The 22,089-nt window shown below is 42.6% G+C and overlaps 1 protein-coding gene across 1 annotated transcript in view; it reads left to right on the forward strand.

The window, feature by feature from the left end:
* Nucleotides 1–22,089, forward strand: part of dachd (dachshund d) — a 90,920-nt gene that overhangs the window by 63,098 nt on the left and 5,733 nt on the right. The window contains exons 4-9 of the mRNA XM_063499789.1: nt 3,639–3,811; nt 3,957–4,092; nt 4,248–4,379; nt 18,783–18,928; nt 21,091–21,238; nt 21,940–22,083. Of these exons, the coding sequence (XP_063355859.1) occupies nt 3,639–3,811; nt 3,957–4,092; nt 4,248–4,379; nt 18,783–18,928; nt 21,091–21,238; nt 21,940–22,083 (879 nt within the window). The remainder of the gene's footprint in view (nt 1–3,638; nt 3,812–3,956; nt 4,093–4,247; nt 4,380–18,782; nt 18,929–21,090; nt 21,239–21,939; nt 22,084–22,089) is intronic.

Raw genomic sequence — 22,089 nt, forward strand, 5'->3', positions numbered from 1 at the left:
GTTCAATTCAAATCAAAGGATAACCAGGAATGTTTGTTTGACAACAGCATTTACAATGCATTGTTCTGAAGCCCAGAGCCTCCCAAACAAAGACAGATAGGCTTTAAACAAGTCATTTAATTAGCACCGGATCCCCAGCTTTGGCTGCGCCAACCAATTATACATTCCTGAGGCATGTGCAGGTCCTATTTCACGGGAGTGAGAGGCAGATCCTCTCCAGCCCTGTCTCTTACAGTACATCTCTCCCCTTCCATTTAAGAGAAGGTAAATAGCCCAGACAGACAGCTTCATTAGCCAGCGTCTGAAGAGCGCGGGGCCGATTGTCGCTTAAATAGTGCGCTTTTACTGCAGGCCCAGCCAGCGACCTCCGATCAATTACAGCTGACATTATTGTTTGTCGGGAGCTTTTTTCCTGGACAGAGGGAGTAAAAAACGAGATCAGGCCTGAGCTTTGGCTGGAAATGTAATCTTCCCCCTCTCTTTGGTTCTTTCGCTCCACAAACAATAAATCATTCAGTTGAAGAGATAATAAAGTGCCAAGTAGGAGCTAGTTTAATTTTTGTCAGGGGAAATCTGTCCACAACAGAGTTAAGGGTAAGGGGCCCGGCTGCTTTCTCATCCCATTTTCAATGACAATGGCTTAGTTCCTCTCCTCTTATTTTCCTCCGTAGGGTTAGATGGCCAAAAAGGCTGAAGTTCTGTGTCGATGAGGATTAACTGCGGCACGAATCACCAAAATAAATCACTGCTGGCGTTTTAATCATTTTTTTTAAACCGTTCAACAGTCAGTCAATCCATTTTTTCCCACTTTTTTTCAAATCTTTTTTTTTAATAAGTAACAAACCTGCCATTAGCCGTGAGGTTTGATTCTGATGTAACAGCTTTTTAATCATGTTGCTACCAAGGGCTGTTTTAATTCATTCAATTCATCCTCCGCGATTCAGATCTTTGCTTATCCATGCGTGAACTCCCAAGCACTGCACGACATAATAGCTGAGCTGTTTATATTGGTATTAAGTGATTTGTAGTTTTAATGATGGTAAATAGGAGTTCACCTTTGCAGGTCCCTCAGGCTTACTTCAGGTAAATTACTCCAAATGCATTGTCTGCCCTTCAGGAAAGAGAGAGGTGGTGGTTGGGAGGGGGGCTTGTGGGAATTCACCTCTCATCAGGTCTGAACTTCTATATCAGAGATAAACAGAAAACTGACAAATATGTTTCTAACAGTTTGCCCACTGGAATATCTTCACAATATCACAGCGATTAATGAGTCTCTTCATTCTGGTTTTTGAAAAGGACAAAAAAAGAAGCAAAAATCTCTGTTTATTATTACCTACGTAAAAAAATTGTAGCAATTATTCATAGTCGTTTCATTTAAATGAGAATAAAAATCAAGAAAATGAGAAGAAATTGCATATGAATGCGATGAAAACACTCTAACTGTCTTGTGAAAATGCCAGATTCCTTGAATAAATGCATATCCTCCTCACCTGGCTCCTTTCAGCCATAAATAAAAGGATTTGGTGCACCCTTGTTGGCCCGTGGCACATTCCCCTACAGTGGCCTGAATGGGTCTTTATGGGAGAAACATCGCTTTAGGATGGGGTGACAAGAAAGGGGCTGGACGGTCACTGAAAGCGAGACTAATACCCCCTTAGAGCGAACAGAGGTCCTGTGTTTCCGCGCCAGCCTGTCAGTCAGGTGGAGACACATCAATGAAATTCACATACCATCAAGAGAAAGATATGACAGGGAGATAAATGGCGGTATGTTACTAACAAAGAGCAGACCTGCGTTGTTTTAAGTGACTTTTCACCTCTTTTTCATACTTTATTGATATGGTGAAAATCTACCTTTATGTGTGTGTAGCTGCGTTTGATTGAATGGGCGTAATAGAGACACCTCAAAGGCAGAATAAGTCTCTTCACTCTGGCCCTTGAGTGGCCTTGAAAGGCTGATAGGTAGCCTAGACCTCTCCATGTTGTCCTACAGTAAGTACCCCCGCAATCAGGCCCTCTGTGGTGTTTTTTAATTGAGCTTAGCCTGCTGAGTGGTAATTGATTCAGTCTGAGCTTCAGCAGAGGCGCTGATACAAGGTGCTGCTTGGCTTCCGCCTTTCTTTAATCTCCCCTGCTTTATATTGTTTGGGAATACTTGCCACTGAGAAACTGCATGCCATCTTTCTTATGGAAATCAATGCTTCTTTTGGAAGGAGGGGAATGACAGAGAGGAGTACTTCTCATGTCCTTTCATTTTCAACCAGTGTCCTTCTCTTTAGAGGCTTCGCCATGCAGATCTCCTTGCCCTTTGGCTACTGATGTTTTGTCAGAAAAAGAAGAGTGGAGTTGTTTTGTGGATAGCTTTCTGTAGTGCGCTATCTTTTTTTCTTCCCCTCCTTTTTCTCTACACAGCTTTCTTTTTTTTCTTTTTTACCTTGAACCGGGCTGCCAAGAAAGACAGAAAAAAAAGGAGTTAAAAAAAAAATCTACAGAGAGGCTCAATCAGATCCAATAGTGTCTATGAGGTTTTCTTTAAAGCATTTGAGGAAAAGCATCTGAGTGGCGGAGGAATGAGACCAAACTGTTCCCAGTCACTTTTGATCCTGCCAGTTCAAAGTCCCTGTAGAGCGCGGGCGGGGGAAAGGAGGGGGGTGCCACGGCTGGGGAGGGGAGGGGGATACAGACACCTAGCTTTGACCCTCTGTCTGTGCTCATGTCCTTTGAAAGTTGGCTTGTTTTCATTAAGCCATTCAGAAGCGCAGTTCAGGGCCACTATTTGACTAGCTACTACCCCCCCTCCACCGCACCCCACCCGCAGTATCTTTATTAGACTTTCTTTACGTTTTCTCGCTGCTAATGTCTTCAATTTCCCCAATTAGGCGTCTACTGCCAGACAGCAATTGAATAATTTAGAACATTTGTAAGATATCTCTGATGTTGTAATGGAATAATTTGTGTGTTCGTATAGAGAAAAAAACCCTGAAAATCACATTATTGGGTGAGCTGAATGCGACCTACTCTTTTTTTTTTTAGTCTCATTCTCTTCTTCTCTTTGTCTCTTGGTCTGCACTGTCGACGGCTATAATTAGCCTAAAGTCATTGCCGTACTGTAGCCTAGCGCTACTTGTTTGTCATTAGCGCGTTTAACTAGTCATTTGGGTAATGACTTTCAAGATTGCCCTTGTTTTTACTGAGATATTTTTTTATATGTAAATATTGAGAGAATTTCCATAATGTGCCCCTTTTTATTCATCATAGAATAATTGATGCATATTTATTGCAGTGTAAACTTTGGTCTTTGAATGACTGTGTGTATAGTTATCGTCCCCATTTTCTTTATTATTATTGCAGTAGTATCTATTATTAACACGTGCTGTAAAACATTTATGTGTATTATGTTAACATGGAAAGATACCCGAGACGTGATTAATCTGAATTATTCCTTTCTTTTCCTGGCGGTTGGCTCTGTAAAGCTTTAGTGTTATTGGACACCAATTTTAAAGGGGATCTCAGTGGTGGGAATTACTGATTGCTGAATTAACACCAGCAGGTTTTGAGTTTTCAGCCAAGTTTCCCCTGTGGGTAGCTCACTCATAATATGCATCATTGAGTAACCAACGACCTCTTCGTGTGTCTCAGGCCTGGAACTCCCCTTCATGATGATGCCACACCCTCTGATCCCAGTCAGCCTGCCCCCAGCCTCTGTCACTATGGCGATGAGCCAGATGAACCACCTCAGCACCATTGCAAATATGGCCGCCGCAGCACAGGGCCAAAGTCTGCCCTCCAGAATGGTCACCTCTGTTATAAAGGTAAATTTTTAAAAGAGAAAGCAAGCAATGTCATAATAACAGCTGGCTGCTGTAAACACAGTTCCCTCCTTCTCGTGGCGTAACACTCGAGCCTGCGCTGGATATTTATTTTGCATGTGTGGTTTTGTGGCTGTTGGGGTTGCAGGAACGTGTGCCGGACAGTCCCTCCCCTGCTCCTTCCTTAGAAGACAACAGGAGGCCAGGCAGTCACCCATCGTCCCACCGCAGCAGCAGTGTGTCCAGCTCCCCAGCCCACACAGAAAGCTCCTCAGACAGGATACGTACGTATTATATATTGCTTCACAGCACATTTATTAACACAAATAAAGAAAAAATAAAGGAAAAAAACCCTCTAAAGGGCTTTACAGATTGTACAGATGGAAGATTTAAGCTCCTGTCTAGCTAATAATGTTTTTTTTCTGATTTTTTTATGCAGCCTTACACCACAATGGTCTCTCCATGAACCAAGCCTTGCTTGGCCTGTCACCTAACATCGCACCGGGACCTAAAGAGGGAGACCTGGCCCATGACATGAGCCATGAAGCAAAGAGGATGCACGCTGATAAAGGTGAGTCAAGTCTGAGCCCCGTTCTGTTCAGTTCTATGTATGTACTGCCGATTCATAACAACAGTTGCTTCAAGGCACTTTATATTGTACACAATTAAAAGGACAACCCCAACAATCAGACAATCCCCCTATGAGAGGCACTTAGCAACAGTGGGAAGGAAAACCTCCCTTTTAACAGGAAGAGAGCTCCAGCAGAATTAGGATCAGGGAGGGGAAGCCATCTGCCATGACCATGGGAGACAAGACCAAACACACACTATAGTCGTACAGTAGTGCAGTAGTGGCGTATAAACAGGGGAGGAGAGAAAAGAGGTGAGTGGAGAAAACTAGTCCACCAGGAGCTTGAGAGCTGGTTCAACAGGAGAGGGGCCTGAGAGCTGAAGACTCTGCCTCCCATTCTAAGATTTCTTGTTAGAAAGATTTTTTGGGAGAAAGTTAGTCTACAACTACATGCTCTACATGTGTCTGAACAACTGTTTTTCTAATATACTTTAGACTTGAAGGGCTTCAGTCCAGGCATTCGAGCAAGTGTTGTTTAGATGAGGGATATCTTGGCTATCCAGTTTTTCGTTATAAGTGTTTCTTCTAGCCTGACAGAATGTTTTGGAGGTAGGGGAAGGAACTTAGAGCTAGTGAAACATGCCCATATCTGAGGAAACAGATCAGACGACAGGAGAGAAACTATAGTGTGGCCACAAATTACAGTAAAAGTAGTATAGTTGAAATGAGTCAAGAGCACATAAAGTAAGTAGAAACACAAAATTCTTATGTTATTTGTTGTTTTTTTACATATTTGTTTTCTGTTTGGTTTGTTTTGGTGTTGGAAACCATGACAAATTACTTCAGTTCCTCAATTATGTAATTTAAATTCTCGAGAAAGCTGAACAGTTACAGTTTGAATGGCCACAATCTCTGGTATTTCAGTGTGTTTTTCAAACTTCTTGACAGCCATTTTTTAAAATTTACTTCACACAATGCAGGTGCATTACTGGGGACTGAAGGAATTGCAGTGATAAGTCTGAAGAAAGTTGCATGAACAGCCAGCAAAATTAAGCAACCTTTACTGATAATATTTAAAGATTGGTGCCATCAAGTTAGTGTGGACCTGTAAATCTTCAAGTCTGATATCAGCATACATTAGAAGAACTAGCAAACTACATACATACACATACATACATATGTGGCACTCACAGTGGGCTAGACAATGTTTATCCAAAGTTTCACCAAGATCAGTCCACTCATCCAGTAGGAGAACATTCAAAACATACATTCATACATACATACAATATATACACAATACTTAATTATAATATAATGCTAGGCAAAATTACCTTCCCTTTAGCTCCATCCATTCTTATTTACTGAGATGCAACTAATTTCTATGAAACAGTGTCAGCAAAAAGTGAAGAGATTCTCCGTGGATGGGCTTCATTAACACTCTTACTAAACAGACCATTCACTAGTCTCACTAATAAATGAAGAAATCTCTGTATGTGTGTGTTGTGCGGCTTTTGGTTCTTTGCATTTTTCATCAACTGTTCATCAGATTCTCTTCACACTTGGCAGGTGTGTAATTGTGGGGGTTGAGGCAGTGCTGTGTGGACTTTTAAGTCGTTGGGATGAGCGCTCCTCGCATTTTGAGTAAAAGTTATTTTCTGTTAGAGTTTTACAGCAGTCAGACAGGCAGCTGGAGAACAGGCAAGACAGGCAATGGGCATTGGGCCCAAGGCCATTAGGGAACCCCTGAGGGCTGACAAACTTTACTCCACAGCAATCTCTCAAAATGTGGCAACCGCAGTGACCGCAACCTACTCCCCCTTAAACAAGCAGTTGAGGATTTGCACTGACGTTTCAATAGGAAACCTATCCAGAAGGCCTCCTTCTAGCTATGGCATCTTTAGTGAGCTGCAGGCTGAGCTCATTCTCTCACTGCAGCTCAAAACTCAATCTGTATGAAAGCTTAATTCAACACGATGTTGGGTTGTTTTTGGAATGCTTGGGATGTGCAGTTTATCAGCGTAGGTAAAGTATGCAAAATAAAGCCATTAATAAAAATCAAGCTCTTGTTGCACAATCAGGCTAATGTTGGGTATTTTGCATTGAGTGAATGCATCATTAGAGCTGTCCTTTTATAAAATCAGTACTTACATTGCTCATCTTAGCAGTAATTTAATGCTGTGACATGCATACACAACTGTGAAAAGTAAAGTTAAGTCTTTCGAGGCTATATCATATATCTGCATAGCAGTTTGAGACCAGACTTGCGGAACTGTTGCAGATCAGGTGTGTACAGTATTTTGCTGACCAACCCTTTTCCCCCTGACATGAATGACTGAAGTCACTCTGCTCACTCTGCTGCATTGGCTTGTTTTAAATAGGTCATACACTAGTTTGTGTAATTTGTCAAGAGCAGCAAAAAGTTTCATAAACTCAGATTTACTTTTTGTACCAGCAGCAACATTTGCCAGCATTACAACTGTCATCGTTGCGCGGATTTTGAAAGAAACTTACAATCCACAAGGGAAAAGTCTGCATGTCATTATCAAAAGAAAAAATGTTATATTTCTAGAGCTTTATGAAAAGGGCCCTAAAAGTCCATTTGAGTCCTTGAATATTGGCAATAAAATTGAGAAATATTAAACCTTTAATTTAAAGATTGTTCCTGCCCTTAATTTGTCGTGATGTCAGACTGTGCTGCTGCTTCTATGGCTTCATGTCTCTGTTTAGTGCGCATTGTTGCACAGGCACATAGAAATAGGTTAACTGCACACATGTGTTTTGCTTGTTGGATCTCTTTGAAAGTGTCTTTACCTGGCTTTGGACGTTTTACATTTGCAACATCATATCAGCCCCCTGTAATGCACATGCTGCGATTTAATAACACCCCTGGAGTTCTCTTAATTAACTACAAAAACATTTAATAGTGCAACTAAATGTCAGCTTTGTCTGATTTCCACACAGATTTTGCATCTCAGTTATTTTACTTAATTATTTATTTTTAGATATGATATTTGTTGCCACACATACCAATTGTTTTTAATCTTTCCTACCAAAATAAAATGCAGAATTAGCCGATTAGCCTTTACGCTATTAATTGCTTTTTATTACGATGTTGTTGATGAGAATTACGAAGAAGAGGAAAATGAGAAAAGAAGCAGATAGAAATCTACTAAGCATGGCAGATTAAATACAAAATGAAGCAAATAATAGATTTCAGTATTCTCTGTTGGTTTTAGCGGAGCTGTGCTGGGTGATGCAGGGTGGGGTGAGGTTGATAATGATAATAAAACCACTATGGAAATCATTCGGCTGTATGTTCCCTGTTGGCTAGGCTGACGTGAAGATCAGTGTTAGACCTTCACTCACAGGGTGTGAAGCAGTGAATAGTAATAATTAGCAGGATCATGAGCTGAATTTATGGGTCACAGACCGTCTAACTGCACGTGTGCGAGCATATGTGTGTGTGTGTGTGTGTGTCCGTGCGTGTTCGTATGCGAAACAAGGAGAGATTTGCACTAACGGGGTAACGCAAACAAAGAACGAGGGTTTAACCGAGGATCCGCACACATAAATCAACTGAATGTTTCCTCAGCAGCAGAAATCTTCCTTCTCAGCTGAAGTGCCTCCTCCACACTCAGATAATCAACACAAATGACTCTAATTTCTTCACAATATTAGAGGAGAAAGCAAATGACCGAGCAATCCGCGCCAGTTCTAACTAGTTGACCCGCGCACATCTACTCGCAAACACACGCTGTATTATCTTTGAGATTGTCAATTCCTAATATGTCACTGGACTTGATTAGGATTCTGAGCTCTTCAGTGTGTGCACCAGAGGTCTCGGGCTGTGGAAAACATTTTTATAAAATAACCCATTAATGCAGAGGAGTGCAACTAAATTAGTTACCAATTTGCTGAGCATGAATTAATGAAGAGAGCTTCTCCCGGCTCCCACAGTTGTAATTTTCATAATAACCCCAGACCTTTATTTGGCAGGTTGTTTAGTTTTTTCGTTTGAAGGTTTTCATTAGTCTAATGAGGACTGTGCAAGGGCGAGCAGTCAGCACAATTTACATGAGGAAGCTATCATAATAAATGAGGCAATTTGAATAACATGCACAGGTTTATGCAGCGAGATAAGAGAGATTGTAGCAGCCAAATACAGAGGTAACCAATACATTAGAACCAACTAATAACCAAAGTAATTCCAATAAAAGCTTTAAGTGAAGGGAATAAAATTAATGATAGATATATTGAACTGTAATGATATGATACACGATGCATTGGATTAATAAAATAAATGTGTTCCATTGTTAAAGAGGGGAGAGGCCTCCCCATCCGAAGCTTTGTTTATGGCGAGCTTTTTAATTAGGCCGTTCATCGCATCAGTTTGTTTAGATAAATGAGATAACATTCCAATGGTTTAATGATATCTCTCCACTTGTTTGATCTTTATGATCCTGGCAGAGCATTAAATTAATCTCTTGCAATGCACTCTAAGAAGGGGAGCAGGTTGGCTGCAGAGGACGGATGCAGTGCCCCGGCTCATATGGAGACTATTTAAACAGTCAGACGCCTCAGAGACAGCCCCTATAATGCCTCAGCACTCACATCCTATGAACGTGCCTCATCTTTTTCATGTCATCTCTGGTGATGAAGGACAAAGGCTGTTTGTTGTCGTATAAAACAGACACTTCCCAAAGTTGTGTCACCAAGTGCAGCGCAACCAGATGGTAGGGCTTTTTTTGCTGTTGTTTGAACTTGATTATTTTTTGTCCAAATTTTGCCAAAGAAGAGAAAAAAAAGAGAGAGAGATTAGTCGATATGTTGGGGGGAGAAAAAATAAAAAGGCTAGTAGAAAGCGAAGTGTTATCTCACATGTGACTAATTGAATTGCTTCAAACAGAAAGTCTGCGGCGATAGCTTCCGACAAGCCTCTGTCTCGTGAAACAGCAGGTAGCTGACAAACAAGGGGAAATTTGAAAGGTACAGAAGCCTTTTGGCTGTAAACTTACTTTGGACATCAAACACTGGCTATCATTTTATTTCCTTGGGGAAAAGGTGTTTGAAACACAAGCCATATGTACAGTATGTATGTTGAAGAGTTTTCTGTTTAAAAAAAAAAAGAAAGAAGAAAAGAAAAGAAAAGAAGAAAAAAACATGTGGCAGTTTAAGCAATTTCCCATCAACAGCTCTAACCCCCACCCCACCCCCAAGTGCAGGTAAACATGCCACATCTCTTTTGCACCGAGCTAAAATGCCTGACAAGACGTGCAGAGGCAAGTACAGTATGTAAGCCGATTCTGTAAACCATATTTTAAAAGCGGCTGAATCATTAGTAATATGATATTGGCACTTCGCTGGTGAATGTTATGTATACTTGTTGACACAACAGGAGATGCGCTCCTAATCTCCTCTCAAGCATAAATGGAAGCCTGTGGTGCGTTATGTCACCTAGGTGGTGCATCCTCTCCTATACCTGCTATCAGCCGAGCAGTCGGCGATGCACCGTGCACTGGTGTGACCACAATGGACAAAGTTGATTTGTCTCGCCTTTTGTTTGTCCGGACAAACAAAGGCGCACTGTCCGCAGCCCCAGCTTGCACTCTCAAAGATGAAACTGAGCAGGTACGAGCATCACAGTCTGTTTCCATACAGCTACTTTGGCCAAGGACCTGTGGACGCTCATGGGTTTTGGTAGAGAGAGTGAGAGAGAGAGAAAGGGGAACATAGTTTGGAAAAAAAAAAAGATGAAAAAAGACAAAAGAGTGATTTCTAGCCTTTGTAGTCTTTGTTCTGCTCCTTCTTTGCATAAGCATTTGCAATGATAAAAAGGCAGGCGGGGGACTCTGGGTCAGGCAAAAGTTTCGCCGTCAGTTTTGTGCTCTTTTCGTAAATATTCCACTGACATCGATGGTATCGCCGTACAGTATCATTAAAAGTTCGAGCTCCTTCCCTCTCATCTCCCTGACTTTTAATGTATAGTGTTTTGCTCAGTACCTCCCGATGTCCTTGGAATCGCGAGCTTCAAACACATGCTGACTACCTGACTTTCCCTAAGTCAGGAGGCAAGATCATTAGCCATCACAGCCCTGAAATGTGACTTGGCAGACAATAATGCTTTATGATCAAACAACTTGTCAGTGCGTCCTGTTGAAATGAAAGAGTGCAAAAAAATAATTCAATAGAGGATCAATCAAATTTCCTCAGCCCGTGTGAGAGAGAGATTGCTGATGGTGCAGAGAGGGGCTATTCCTCGAGGACATGGGAGTTCATTTGGATATTTGTTCTCCCCTCTCATGAATGTTCCATTGCGTGACACCATCTCCTGCTAATCACATTTCACTGAAAAAAGGGTGGGTGGGTGGGGGGATGCTTTTAGGAACGTTGAAAAGAGAGAGGTTCTTTTTAATCTTTGAAATGCCTCAAAAGTGACAGAATGCTTTCTCCTGCCAAGACGTGAGCCTCGGATGGGGAGATAAATATGCTGTGGTCAGCTAAGTGTATCTAGTGAGCAGAGAGGCAAATTTAATAATGCATTATCATTCACTGGCGAAGGTGAAATCTCCCTGTCCATCAGAAGGCTCAGGCCTGTTTCATGTTACCCTTCACTGCAAATGAACAAGTGCTTTACTCAGCCATACTAGAGATGCACAGTAGGCACCAGTGCTTTACTATATATGCTGCTCAGGACCGTCAGGAAAGCAGGGCCCCGTAATCAAAGCAATCATCTATCTGTCTTGACTGGAGACGTTAATGCTCACGCTCCTTTATCCTGATGAAACTGTTGTTGTTGAACAATAACCCCGTTTTTTTTTTCATTCTGAGAACACAAGGTGCGTTTTACATATCTGAGCATCTGCTATTATGCAGATTATGGGAACATATTTACCTGAATGCCCTTGGACAACAGCACTAAACAATTATGAAGATTATGTACAATGCAGAAAATTTGCGATTCAAAACAATGCCTATCGTAGCGGTGGCAACTGTTGCAGACAGATAAGGTTGACCCTGAATGTGTGTTTCTGCGCTTTCGGAGACATTCTGTGGGGTTGTTTGTATAATTTAATATTTACATGTAAACAGTAATTAAGCGATGCTACCAACATGCCAAGGCCAGGCTCTGCCAAGGTAAACACCAGCCCTAGTAGTTTGCCACAGTCCATCATGTTTACAGACTTGCAGAGCTGAGTGCTGTTTGTGTGCTCTTCCTTGGCAAAGCCCATAAAGCACAACCGATTGGATGCCGAGTGTTCAACACAGTCACTCTTATCGTCTGGCAGTCTGCTCGCTGACTTGAGGACATTGTGAGTCAAACCTTTAAATTTTCACTCGGCGATAATTACGCCGCTATACTTGAGCTTTTATATCCTTTCACTGAGAAAGTAAATCATTCCTAATAAAGAGAGGAAGAATGGGGGGCGGAGGGAAAAGTGCTCGAGGACTAATTCTCTTCACTCCCTCCCTCTCTATTCTGCTTTTTGAAAGCCTTTCTCTGAGTATTCCAGTCACCTTGACTTTGCAGCTGCAGCCTTATAGTCTGTTGCTTATCCTGCCTAACCCCAGCCTGTCAATTAGGTCTTTAAAAATTAATCTCTTTAACTGGAAATACCATGCCAGCTTTCTTCCGTCTGTAAATGAAGTGTTATTAATTCACACAGCGCAAAGCCACTGTTATGAATAATGTTATCAAAACAGATTTCCACACGTTTAACACGTCGCTCCTATTAAAACCCCTTAAGTATTTTTATTACTGTGAAAACAGGACCGCTAATGGATTTGCATCAGTTTTTTGCCGCTTCCTCACCAGGCAGCCACGGAGCAAGTGCTCCTAAGCTAGGCCCTCTTTAAAAGTTTACATTTTCCCATTTTCTCTTTTGTTCTTTCATCTTCATTTAAAAAGAGAAGGAAAAAAAAAAGAAAAAGAAAAGAAAAGCAGCTCAGTGTATCCAGTCTGGATTAGTGCCAGCTGTCGTCGACAGTCATTCAGCAGTAGCGGCAGAACGGCAGAGCCTCTCCCTGTAGGATTGCAATGCCAGGCAATGACACCAATGTGTCTCCCCCCTCCCACCACCCCTCCTCCGCTTCCCCACCCTACCCCACCCCTTCCTCCCAAACCCAGCAAAGCTCTGATCTAGCAGCAGGCTATCTGGCCAACCACACCAAGCTAATACTTGTTCTATTAAAACCTGGTGATTATGGGGGATTTCCTCTCTGTTTGTTTGTTTGAATGCTTAATTATCAATATGTAATTGGCATCTGTATTGTGATGTCGGGCGCATATTCGGTGGCATATTTTGCTGGAATGTAAGTTGCTATCGGCTGGAAACAGGACTCCCCAGTCACCGTCTAAGTTAAGCTGCATGAGAAGTTGCTCTAATGAATTAATAAATGCCAAACAAAGGAGAACTAAACAAAGAGTGAGAGAAATAAATGGCTTGATGATTAGTGGGTCAGGCAGCTTAGCGGGGTGTACAGTACAAATGATCCCCCCTCTGAAATGTGAATGATTCGGGCAAAATAGCCAATCGATAGCTGAGGCCAGTTTAATCTCTGGGATTCTTCTGTTAATAAATGGGCCCGGACAATAGAGGTCAATATGCAAAGACAGTTTAAACACCTTCAAAGCTCCTCGCAGTGATGTCCTTCTCCAAGCATTATCTTCTTGACAGTTTGGGCTCAGAGTCGATAGGTGAATTACAGAAATCTATTCAAGTCTCAAGTCAGCCCCCCTCCTGTCATTTCCCTTTCTGAGCCACAAGTTTATTTTGCTCCGCCACCACTGGCCTGACTTAAAACCAAGAGCGAGGATTTTAGCCCCTCAATCTTTAGCCTTAACCAACTCGCTCCTTTCCCCTTTCGTCCATCCCAACTGCGATCGTCTCTCTCTACAAAATGCCATTTTGCCTCCGCTACTGTTCTCTTTAAGAGCTCATTTGAAGCTGTGCGCTGGCAGAAACAAAAGTCCTGTATGCTTTTATGCAGTCATCACAGTCAGCCAAGCCTGTAATCCTCAGAGGTCCGATAATGACATAGCCCCTGCATTTATTACATGGAGGAGAGGAGAGAGGGAAAACGCTGACTTTGAACAAATGAACACTCTGACCTTTATGCAATAAATATGACATGGGCCGCATAAAAAGACAAGATATCTTCCTCCTGAATGGAAGTCAACACGGATCCTGCTCCCTTGCCTCTTGCTCTCGCTGTTTCCATTTCTCTCTCTCCCTGTTTTTTTCCCCTCCCCTTCCTTCTCCAAGCTAACAGTTAAACAAAGGACAAAATCTCTCTTAACTGCACCATAACAGTGTAATCTGTGCCATTATGCATAGCGTACCCTCCAAAACATTTTGGGACAAGCACCTGTCAGTATTCTGATCCTTGTGTTGTTTCTTACGTTTGACCACAAGCCGGCGTCAGCGACGAGAGCATCATTGAGTATATTTGTCCCTGCTAGGAGAACACAGTTTTAACAGACAGAATCAACCTTTGACTGTGTCTTTTGTAATCTCGGCGCGATCCCAATCGAGGTTTTGTCACCTCAGACCGCCTCTGTGACAGTAAAGGATTTATGGTTATTTCCTCCATGCAGCCTGTCCATCTGTGGCTCTATCTTCATATGGCCTTGAGAATACGATTCAATTTATTAAAGCAAAGCAATGGACTCATTACTTTAAAAAGGTGGCACGAGCGAGCGGGAGAGAGAGAGAGGGGGGAGAGAAAGCGAGAGAGGGAGAAGTGACACACTGAATTGGTTATTAATGGAAAGGCACAGCCATAGGGCAGTTGAAATTTAATGATATCCTACAAGAAAATATGAGGGTGTCACTCTCCAAAAAGTCATGCTAAATGTCAACATTTTAAGGTCCCGGTGCTAATTTTATGCCTGTGCACAGTAATGTTTTGGAGAGCATTTAGGAAACACGGCCCAGTGGCCAGCCTGATTATCCCACTCACCTTCTCTCCTCTCTCCAAATGGGTTTGTGCAGCAAGCGATTTCATCTCTAAGTGAAGGGAACATTAGGGAGGGGGGAAAGAGAGAGCGACGGAGGAAAAACACGCGGTTTGATTTTCATGCTGTGATAAGAGAGTGGGAGCCAAATGTTACCTGTTAATCTAGCCCAAACCGACCGGGGCTCTTGACTTTGTCCCCCAGCAGGGATGGGGCAAACACTCATTTTCCTCTCTCCGTGATGAAAAGGAAATTAGCTTAAATGTGATGAGGGCACATTAAGTGTGTGTGCCGTGCGTGCGTGTAATGAATGTGTATGTCCGCTTGAGAGTTTTGCATACATCCGAGCACGTGAGCCTTTCCTCTTCCCTCGCAGCGTACATACGCACGGCATATGCAAGGGATAGTCATTCTGAAAGAATTTGTCCTGTATGGATCGTCAAACACTTTGCTTAGGACGAGCATGCTTGCGAGCCATCCAAATCCTCCTGATCGCAAGCTATCATGTACATATTTTATTCTGCGAGGAAATGAAACCTGCTTTTATCGCATTTGCAGAGGTTTCAGTTGTTAGAATCAGCATACGACATGCTATGCTACCTGTTTAAAACTCTCTCGCAGTTACAGCTGACTTTTCTTCTTTTTTCCTTTCCTCCAGAGTGCAGACATCATGTGCAAGATCAGCTAAGGCTCATGTTTTTTTCAAGTGCTCAAATTGCATGCAACTTCTTTTTTTTTCTTTTTTCTTTTTTTTTTTGCCCAGCTCTGCATCGCCACGTTCGTACGAGAAGACAGATATTTCCCTTGACAAGATTTTTCCGAACCTAGCGCTTTAAGTGCAGCTTGAATAATGCTGTGTTTGCTGCTAATGGCTGTCCGAGAGGTCATAACTACTCCATTTGAAGGAGGCTGGTTTTCTCCGCAGCCCTGGCAGGTCAAATCAAATGTAATTGTGCAGTGAAAAAGCATTGCCTTGCTTTGTGTTTCCTGTGCTGACAACCTCCAGGTTTAGCATTCAGTTCTCCTGCTGGGAGGAACACAGGTTTGCAAGGACAAAGGCTTCACCTGTCAATATATCACACTGACTGGCCAGCCAAATGTACCTCTGCTCTCCCTCTCTCTTTCCCTCTCTCTACTATCTCTCTACGTCTCTGTCACTCTTTCATTCTTCTGTTGCAGCCTCCTCTACCTCAGACCGTGCCTCACCTATCTATCCATCCGTCTTCCGTCTTCAAACATCTATCTCTCTGTTGCCGGCATCCTTCTGTCCTCTTTCTCGCTCCCTCTTTTTGTGTGTCTTTTTTCCCCCCCATATCTTCCTCTCCTCCTGCTCACGCTTGCCTTCGTGTGAGTACTCAGCTGAAATGTCCTGAGGGACCCAGTTTCAAACACAGGAACCAGAAACATATGGCACATTTTCAACTCCCAAGGTCAATTACAGCTATTTATCCAGAGATTGCAGCTAAATTTCCCAAGGTTTCTTCTAGATTTACCACAGATTGCAATGTGTGTCTGTCACATTTTAAATCAGGCCAGTTTCCTCTGCTTCCCTCCACTCCCTGCGACTTTCCATCAAATGTTTCAAAGGCTTTCAAGTGAGTTTTAGACATGTTTTATCTCTGGTTATCATGTGCCCCATCTTTTTTGCTTCAGTTTTGCGAGGTCCAAGTGCCGCTTGCAACACAAATCTAATAACATGTAAATTGGAGATAAGCCCAGATCCCTCCAAGTGATATTTTTTACATTCATAGTTTGTCAAGTCAATTCCTGGGCCCCTGTTTTAGCAGCACAACACATGAGGAGTGAGAAAATTAACTGGATAGGTGATTCATCATTGCTAGCACACTGTCAAGGACTCCCTCTGCAGCTATTGAGAACAGGGTGGAGGAGGAGGATGGAGAGGGGAGGAGGGTGGCAGCGGCGGTGGTGGGGGGGGACACGTTGTTTTAAATTATGGCATTTCATTCAGAATGCATTGTATTTACAGCGTCCCATTTTTATTTGTGGCTCCTATTATCCACCGAAACAGTTGTGCATGAAATGTTATTTGTGACAGGGGTGACCTGCGAGTGTTTTTCCACACAGTATTTCATAGTCGGGGGGCCTTAACTGTACCTTTACCGTACGGTAAGCACAAGAGGCTGTCACAGCTGCTGTTGGCAGCCTTGCTAGTGCAGAAATATCACCTGGAAACAGAGTACTCCATTCCACCGGCCCCCATCACTCCAACGCCTGTCGCTGTAATTAAGTTGAAGTCAATGATTCTGGAGCGATGGTGAGAAATAAACATGCAAACACGTGCCAGCATTTGCAGCCAGGCACAGAGAGAAATGTTGGGTGGGTGTGTGGGTGGGTGGGGGAGTTGGGGGCGCTTTAACACTGGAAGCAGAGGAAACCAGCGGATTTACATCGTGTTCATTGGAATTTACATTTGAGTTTCATTAAGCCACTTTTGATTATATTGATGAAATTAGCCACTTATTAGCTCCCCCAAATCCCCCACCTTTTTTTTTTTTTTTTTTTTGTGAAAATGCCACTATTTATGTGCAGCTCCTGGTGGAAATGTTATTTGACAAGAGGTGCCGTACGGTAGTTTGAGTCTGTCGAACAAAACACGCTGTTTGCTTTTCCCAGAGCATGACAGGTTGTTTCCCCTGCAACAAAGCCATCAAATATTCTCTGTGATCCAACATTGTGTTGGAGGGGAGGCCTGCTGAGTGGGAAGCCGGAGTTTGTTAAAGCAATGATTTATGATTAATGCCAACACTAAATAAGGGACAAAGTGCCTACAGTACAAATCAATTACAAAGCTACAACAGCAGACCTTTCCCCGAGGTCTACTAACGTCTCTAGTTGTTATGGAGATTTTATTGGAGGTGGGTGATGCATGCATATAATGCACGCAATACATCTATATCAACCTGAGCTGGAGCCAACTGTAATGCTTTTGATCTTTGATTAGTTACTTTATTGAGATAAAATGGGACTTTCATGTTGTGCCACTGTATAAGGGAGGGTGCATTTTATATCTCCACCCAGACGCCCACCTCGGAATGCAGACAGGATTGCACCAAACAAAATAAATTACCGCAGGAGTGGCTTCTTAAAAGTAGGCAATTCATTATTTTTATGAAGTCAAATTATAAACAAATTTTAATCCATTAGGCAACCATCCATTCTAATTAATCAACAGGAGTGAACTCCATCTGAAAAAGGAGAAAGGTTGTTTACTCTCTCCACGGACCAGCGGTGCATATTTCACCATCTTCCCCACTCAGGAAGAGAAGGGGGGAGAAGGGAAAAAAAAGATCTCCAAATTACAAACCTAAACTGTGAATCCTAACACTCGACTTTTGGCGGTGAGATGTTTCCAGGGCATTTGCAGATGCTTGAAATAATCTCCAATGTTTTTGCTCAATCTGCTCTGAGGATGGGTGAAATAAATACTTTAAACTAATTAATGTAAGACCAGCTGTTCCCAGCACTTGGCTGGCGTTGGTGAATATTGATGGGAGGGAGAGGCAGGGCTGTTCAGCTCCGCTCGCTGTTTGTTCAAGATTCAGCCTGCCACATAAACAGATATGAATACTGGATGAGAGCAGAGAGGTGCTGTGCACAACACAGCCAGGGTTCCACATTACAAATAAAACTTTTCCCCCCTTTCATTAAATTAACAATTAAACAGCTGATGGCGCAGGCTTCCTGTGGAGACCTTTTTAGACTTGGATGTGTTTAATAAAGTGTCTCTCCGCAAGATGGTAACACTTAGAAATTCCTGGCTTGATAAAAAGCTCACTGGGCAAAAACATGTGTCAGATCTGATGGGGCAGCAAACGGCACTGTCTGACATACTGTTTTAGTTTGACCAGGCTGTACGTGTTTCTGCCGCTCTGCCTCCTGCTTTCTCTCCCCTCCCTCTAATGCTCCTCCTTCCTCCTCTGAGGCCCGGTGGAGAGGCTGGACAGCAGATGGCAGGGCCCTACCCTTCTGCCGGTGATGAATGGAGGATGATGTCATCTTAGGTTTGACAGTCACCCATGCGTGCATACATAAAGGAAGCCCAAGCCGCTGGGGTCAAACTGCTGGCCTGCTTCTGATTTTTTGGAGTCCACATGACATCTCTTAAATGGGGGAAGCTGGATTTATGTCCTGGTTGATATTGTTCAACCCCACCATTCAGGTCGAGAGAAGAGGCAAAAAAATATGAAGGAATGTCCAAGGGAGCAATCTGTCCACTATATTTCTGAGTGGAGAGGATAGCTGGGATTGGCTCCTAGAGATCAATACAGGCCCAGCCATTGCTGCTGGTCAACTTGATTCAGGATCAATATGTATTAGCTTAGCAACAAAAAAGCTGCTTACATATCTGACCACTTACTTTCAAATGGAGCAACTTTTAGTTTTAGGAATCATCAATCAGTCTTTGTTGTTACTGTTTTTCTTTGCAGAGGACAACCCAATGTGCACCCCAACAGCAAGAGATAGCTACGAGCGGTTGTCACTGGCTGGACAGACCCTGCCTCCGGGATTCCCTTCACCTTTTCTCTTCCCAGACGGCCTGTCATCAATAGAGACTCTCCTTACCAACATACAGGTATTGTTGCTCACTCGTGTTCTTGTAGTAAACTTTGCGTTGAACCTTTGACCTCAGATATGAGGGCCTCTACGTGGTCAGACTTTAAAAAGTCTGGAAAGGTTTCCAGCTGCACCCTACTAGATCAGCTTTGCAGGATTCATAGGTTTTTTTTTTAAGCCTTACTTACTGTATCTCGTTCCGCACCTTGGTTTAATTCCACAGTTCACCCTCACTGCCTTTAATCAAGTTTTTCTGATTGGCTGGCCATTGCAAACTGAACAGTAGGTGCGTGGAGCTTCTATGCTTACAGCTAGAGCTATGCGCCTGAGACAAGCCTATTAAGGATGTGAAATTCTTATAGATTTTTTAAAGGTACAGTGTGTAAAACGTCACCACTAGATGTCAGCAGATTGCAGTCAACTGAATATTGTTATATTCCTCCCAATTCAAGTTCATAATCCTAGCTACAGTGACCGCCGTAACACAATGTTAGCTTATGTTGTTGTTTAGCCGGCTCGTTGTCAGGTGTCCGGAGACAGGAGGGTCTCGGGACAGTAATAAGTGCAACAATATTGGGAAAAAATGAGCATGTTTATCTACATTTTCATGGTAGAGCCCTGACTTTAGTTCAGGAGATGAGGCGAAGAATGATTATGAAGTGAAGATGTAAAGAAGTGAGAACAAATTAAAAAAGAAATGGTGAAAATACAAATGTAAAAATGTTAAGTGGTCATATATAGTTTGAAAGAGCAATTTGTCATCTTTAAATTAAAAGTAACTTGTAAAGTGTACTATGTATGTGGCAGGTCTAGCTACAGGCAGAAAGGCGATGTACATAAATAACCTCAAAAGATTTCTTATTGTACCTTTAAAGCTCTTCATAAAATCTCTGTCAGTATATTCTACTGTTTAAGTTTCTCTGCAATATTAAGGCTTCTGATGCTAGCTGGTATAAGTCAGTGTTAGAGAGTAAGAGCTAATTTCTTTGTCCGAGAAAACTTCATGACACGAAGATTTGAATGGACAGTTTGCAGACCTTAACCACTATCTGCTCAGAACTCCATTTAGGCTGCAGCTCAAACACCCTCAGTCAGAAAGATGAATGTATTTGCCTTCTGTCTGAGTGTAATGATGTGTGTACGCTGCTGCCCTTCTCGTTGCACTTGTACCGTTGGCACCAGAGTCCTGCTTCTCTTTTGGCTCTGCGTGGTAATTAGAAAGGCACAAGTAAACCCACTGCGAGCTCCCAACACTCCTCTAAGTCATCTTTGATAATGATCTTCGCATTGAATATTTATATACAAATCAACAAAATGAAACCAAGCAGAAAATTAAGATAAAGCAACTTAGAATAAATTGGGGTTAGAGGAATCAACAATTAGTACGCTATAGCCCAGTGCATTGGATATAATTGCATGTGGATGGGGACTAATTGTGATGAAAATGCCACTTCTATACGTGCACAGAACTGTGCAACATGTAATTCAGGACCGTCAGGAGTATATGATGAGTTGCTTGTCATTTTTGTTCGTATTATGAACCCCCGCTGTGCCGTGTAAGTCTGTAAAGTTACTGCAGAGAGAGAAGAAGCTGGTGTTGTCCATAGTAATCGTTTACCCTCTACTTAACCAAATTAATCTCAAGTGTTTCCTGTTTTTCTTTTTTTTTCTGACAAACTTCCCTTTTCTTCACCATTTGCTTCCTTTAGCTCTAACTTGTTAAAGCTGTCAACAGTTGTATTTCACAGTTTTGACCAAAAGGGGTCAGACATATGCAGCACTCGCATCAGTATTCTGTATCTAAAAAAAACAAAACAAAGAAGAAGAAGAACAAAAAAAACTACCCCAAACTCTTGTAGATCTGTATCCAGAGCTGTGGAGCAAGAGGTTGCACTAAAAGGCACCGTCATGGGTAAAAGGCTAGTTCAGGTGACAGTCTGACTGAAAGGAAACGTGTAGAAGCAGTCAGCTTTTGGCCCTGTGTTCTGCTTCAGTGCTGTGGGCAGTACAAAGAGCTGCTGTGACATACTTTCAGTGTGGTTTGCTGTCACTTCATCTTGAAGCTCTTAAATAGACCACATCATTCTCTCTCTGCCCCCCCACTCAGCTCTTTTTTCCTGTATATCTCGCTGTGTAGATATTCATTGGTGTGTGTTTCTGTATGTGTGTGCGTGTGTGCAGGGCCTGCTCAAAGTGGCAATTGACAATGCGCGGGCTCAGGAGAAGCAGGTGCAGCTGGAGAAGACAGAGCTGAAAATGGAGCTGTTCAGAGAGAGGGAGCTCAGGGAGACTCTGGAGAAGCAGCTCGCCATGGAGCAGAAGAACAGAGGTACTGCCTGACGACTGCCTGGCACTGTCAGCCGTGTGTGTGTGCGTGTGCGTGTGCGTGTGTGTGTAAGAGAGAGTGAGAGCAGGTGGGTGGGCTTGTGCACAACTGTGTACAGTGTTCTCATGTTCAGACTTCACAGGCCTGTGCTTATGTAGATATGATCGCTCCTGAATGTATATAAGCAATTCTCCATGTATGTTTAATGCCTCTGATTAAAGCAGACATAAGCTTCTGTGTGCTTCTGTGGCTGCACATAATGTGATAGCATAGCTCTGGTTTTCCCGCTCTTAGTCTGTTAACATAATTGGAAATACACACTCGATACAAATTTACTCTCAGTCTCATGTAAAATGCATCACAGTCATACGCTAACTGTATCGTTTATGTTTAATGAGAGAAACTCGTGAAAAATATCCCAATAAATTTTTCAATTAGCTTTAATTCCCTCTAGCAGTTTACTAAGTCACAGTGAGTATTTACTTAGAATCTCTTCTTTAAGGAAATATCTTTATATATAATAAAATATTTAGGATTAATTGAGTTTCCTTTTTCCATAATAGTGTGCTACACTGACTAAAAAAAAAGATTACCATCTTTCTGCTAGAGTATGGTGATAATCACATTTCATTTGAAAATAAGGCTCCACTAATTTGCCCCAGAGCTCATTTTATTTTCCCGCTGTGGTCTTTTCCTCGTCTTAGCCATCATTCAGAAGCGTCTGAAGAAGGAGAAGAAGGCCAAGAGGAAACTCCAAGAAGCTCTGGAGTATGAATCCAAAAGGAGAGAGCAGGCCGAGCAAACCCTGAAGCAGCCCTCGCCCTCTGACAGCATGCGCTCACTCAACGGTCAGA

The sequence above is a fragment of the Pelmatolapia mariae genome, linkage group LG16_19 (genome assembly GCF_036321145.2).
Source record: "Pelmatolapia mariae isolate MD_Pm_ZW linkage group LG16_19, Pm_UMD_F_2, whole genome shotgun sequence".
NCBI lineage: Eukaryota > Metazoa > Chordata > Actinopteri > Cichliformes > Cichlidae > Pelmatolapia > Pelmatolapia mariae.